The sequence below is a fragment of the Scylla paramamosain genome, chromosome 7, assembly GCF_035594125.1.
Source record: "Scylla paramamosain isolate STU-SP2022 chromosome 7, ASM3559412v1, whole genome shotgun sequence".
Classification (NCBI taxonomy): domain Eukaryota; kingdom Metazoa; phylum Arthropoda; class Malacostraca; order Decapoda; family Portunidae; genus Scylla; species Scylla paramamosain.
Genome location: NC_087157.1, coordinates 7,220,001 through 7,223,376, shown reverse-complemented (window position 1 = coordinate 7,223,376; position 3,376 = coordinate 7,220,001). Strand labels below are relative to the sequence as shown.

Genomic DNA, 3,376 nt, shown 5'->3' with positions numbered 1-3,376 from the left:
AAGCTGTGTTAAACCAAGGTTTAGAAGGTTTAGGTCGAGAAAAAGAGTGAGGAATGTACGCCTCCATGCCAGACACTATCACCTCTGTTATGCGCTCAGCACACAAAGACGGGTCTCTGACACGGAAGCAGTAGTCATTCCAAGGAAAATCAGCAAAATACCTCCTCAGGTCCCCCCAACTAGCAGAGGCAAAACGCCAGAGGCACCTTCGCTTAGGGGGATCCTGAGGAGGGATTGGAGTGATAGGACAAGATAAAGATATGAGATTGTGATCGGAGGAGCCCAACGGAGAATAAAGGGTGACAGCATAAGCAGAAGGATTAGAGGTCAGGAAAAGGTCAAGAATGTTGGGCGTATCTCCAAGACGGTCAGGAATACGAGTAGGGTGTTGCACCAATTGCTCTAGGTCATGGAGGATAGCAAAGTTGTAGGCTAGTTCACCAGGATGGTCAGTGAAGGGAGAGGAAAGCCAAAGCTGGTGGTGAACATTGAAGTCTCCAAGAATGGAGATCTCTGCAAAAGGGAAGAGGGTCAGAATGTGCTCCACTTTGGAAGTTAAGTAGTCAAAGAATTTCTTATAGTCAGAGGAGTTAGGAGAGAGGTATACAGCACAGATAAATTTAGTATGAGAATGACTCTGTAGTCGTAGCCAGATGGTGGAAAACTCGGAAGATTCAAGAGCGTGGGCACGAGAGCAGGTTAAGTCATTGCGCACATAAACGCAGCATCCAGCTTTGGATCGAAAATGAGGATAGAGAAAGTAGGAGGGAACAGAAAAGGGGTCAGAAAAGGGGAATTGAAGTGTAGGAGTTGTATGGAATTGAAGTGTAGGGAGTTGAAAGGAGTTGATGTGAAGGAAGGGAAGGAAGGCAGCTGAAGGGAAGGAAAGGAAGGAAGGGAGGGAGTTGAAGAGAAAGGAGAGATTTGAAGAGAAGGGAGGGAAGTTGGGAAAGGGAGGGAGTTGAAGGGAGGTGAAGGGAAGGAAGGGAGTTGAAGGGAAATGAAAGGAAGGAAGGAAGGAAGGGAGTTGAAGGGAAGGAAGGGAACCGGTGACAGGCTGCGTGTATTCTCCCTGACATTGAAGGTTTTCATGTGTTATTTTTCACTGTGGTATTTCCATCGTGTCATTTTTGTTATTGGTTTTCCCTTCACCCTTCAGTTTCCCTTCAGCTGTTTCTTTACTCTCTTGAGGAGTTTCGTTGTTGTTTTCACCTCAATATGTCACTTGGGTTTTTTTTTCCTTCAAGTTTCCATAACCACCACTGCCTTCATCATCACCACCATCACCACCACCACCACCACCACCACCACCACCACTACTACTACCACTACTATGCGAGTTTGCTACCCATATATTCTCTTTCCTTCCTTTTTTTTATTTCCTTCCTATACCAGAAGTCTCTCAGTATTTTCCGTCATGTTTCCTCTCATTCCCTACATTACTTAATCTTTACGGAAGTTTTATCGACTAAAGTTTCCTAGTTATAGTCTTTTCAGTATAGTCGTCGCAGCCACCTCTCTCTCTCTCTCTCTCTCTCTCTCTCTCTCTCTCTCTCTCTCTCTCTCTCTCTCTCTCTCTCTCTCTCTCTCTCTCTCTCTCTCTCTCTCTCTCCATCATTGGCTTTGCTTGAATCCTGCATGTATCATTATTATCTTCTCCTCCTCCTCCTCCTCCTCCTCCTCCTCCTCCTTCTTCTTCTTCACAGTCGTCTCTCCTGCATGTTTTCTGGAGCGTAATCGCCTCGTCCAGACTCCTGCCTTGATCTCCCCCCCCCCCATCTCTTCACTCGATCTGACACTTCGTAACAGCCCCGCGCCCTCCAATAATGTCTCCTCAGGTCGCTCCAACTCCTTCAAGTTAGCGCTCGTCTTGGTGTTTGTGGACTCTCTCTCTCTCTCTCTCTCTCTCTCTCTCTCTCTCTCTCTCTCTGCTTGTTCGTTTTGCTGTTCTTGTTCGTCTTGTTCTTGTTCTTCTTGTTCTTATTGTTTTGTTCTTGTTCTCCTCCTCTTCCTCCTCCTCCTTGTTTATTATATGAAAATAAATGTGTATTGCGCACAAAAAATCACTGAAATAAGAATTAAGTAGAATATTGCTTTGAGAACACTTCAAAATCGTCGATATTAGTTAGTTTGAAGTTAATAAGAATCGCACACACACACACACACACACACACACACACATACACACACACACACATACACACACACACACACACACACACACACAGTAAAGCACTTGAAATATAAGAAAGGAAGTGAAATACGCATAGAAATTATCCTGCCATTCGCTTACCACGCTCACCCGTACCTGTATTGACTCCCTTTTCATTAGAGTCAAAAGCAAAATGAGGAAGCTGTGAGGGAAGTGGAATATGTACTGTACCATGTCATGTCCATAGTAAGAAAACAACCCTTCTTTATATAGTTTTCTTCTAATACCATAAAAAGAGTAAGGAGAGAACAAAGAGGAAAAATGCAAAGAAGAAAGTATGTATTAAACACGATACTAAAATTGCATCTACCTTTTCATTTACTTTTTCTCGCGTAGCTTGAACAGGTGCGAATATAAGTTTCCTCGGTTGTAATTATATGTTATTATCTCTACGTTTCTTCTTGGTTATCTTCATTCTCGTTGTAATGTGGTCCTGGCTGTAGTGGTGGTGTTGGTGGTGGTGGGGGTGGTGGTGGGCTTGCGTGACACCTTTAGAGCGAAGCAGATGGAAGTAGCAGGTAGTTGTATTAAAGAGGGTGTGAGCGGAATGGTGCCTCTATCTGTGACCCTAATTCCTCTCTATTCCTTCACCTATAGCTCCTCACACCTGACCGTACACCTGATGGACGCGACAGGTGGGTTTGTTAATGAAGGTTTGGTGTTACTTGTGCATGTTACCCCCTCCCCTCCTACTACTGTCACCTCACCTGTACTTCCTCACACCTGGCCACGCAGGGATAATTACGAGGGTTGTCTTTATTCTCTGCTGAAATTAGCCATAGACTGCTGGGTTCATTTTCAGCCAGCGAGCGTCATTGGTTGGCGGAGCGTGGCCTGGACTGCCTCTGATTGGCTATTGCAGTGAGGCCGTGACTTCCGGTTATTGGCTCTCTGCCTCGTGTGTTTCATTGTGACTCGACAGTGCTCCTTCCTCTCTTAGGCAGGTCGAACGTTGTGTTTCATTATCCTGCCACACATGCAGGTTGTTTGATGAAACTGACTGATTGAGTAACTGATGATTGACTGAAAAGAGTAAATAGTAAGCATTATTTGGCACCATTCTACTGATATTAGTTTTTTGAAGCTCACATCAAGCACATACGGCTGAGCTAATAGTCATTTTAAAAGGATCAGGCTTACAAACAGAACAAATAAAATAGAACG

General features: G+C 44.6%; 1 protein-coding gene across 1 annotated transcript in view; it reads left to right on the top strand.

The window, feature by feature from the left end:
• Positions 1-745: 745 nt before the first annotated feature.
• The window catches only part of LOC135102470 (uncharacterized), a 62,040-nt gene continuing 59,409 nt past the window's right edge, over positions 746-3,376 (top strand). Inside the window, exons 1-2 of the mRNA XM_064007785.1 lie at positions 746-760; positions 2,810-2,847. Coding sequence (XP_063863855.1) covers positions 746-760; positions 2,810-2,847 — 53 coding nt within the window. The remainder of the gene's footprint in view (positions 761-2,809; positions 2,848-3,376) is intronic.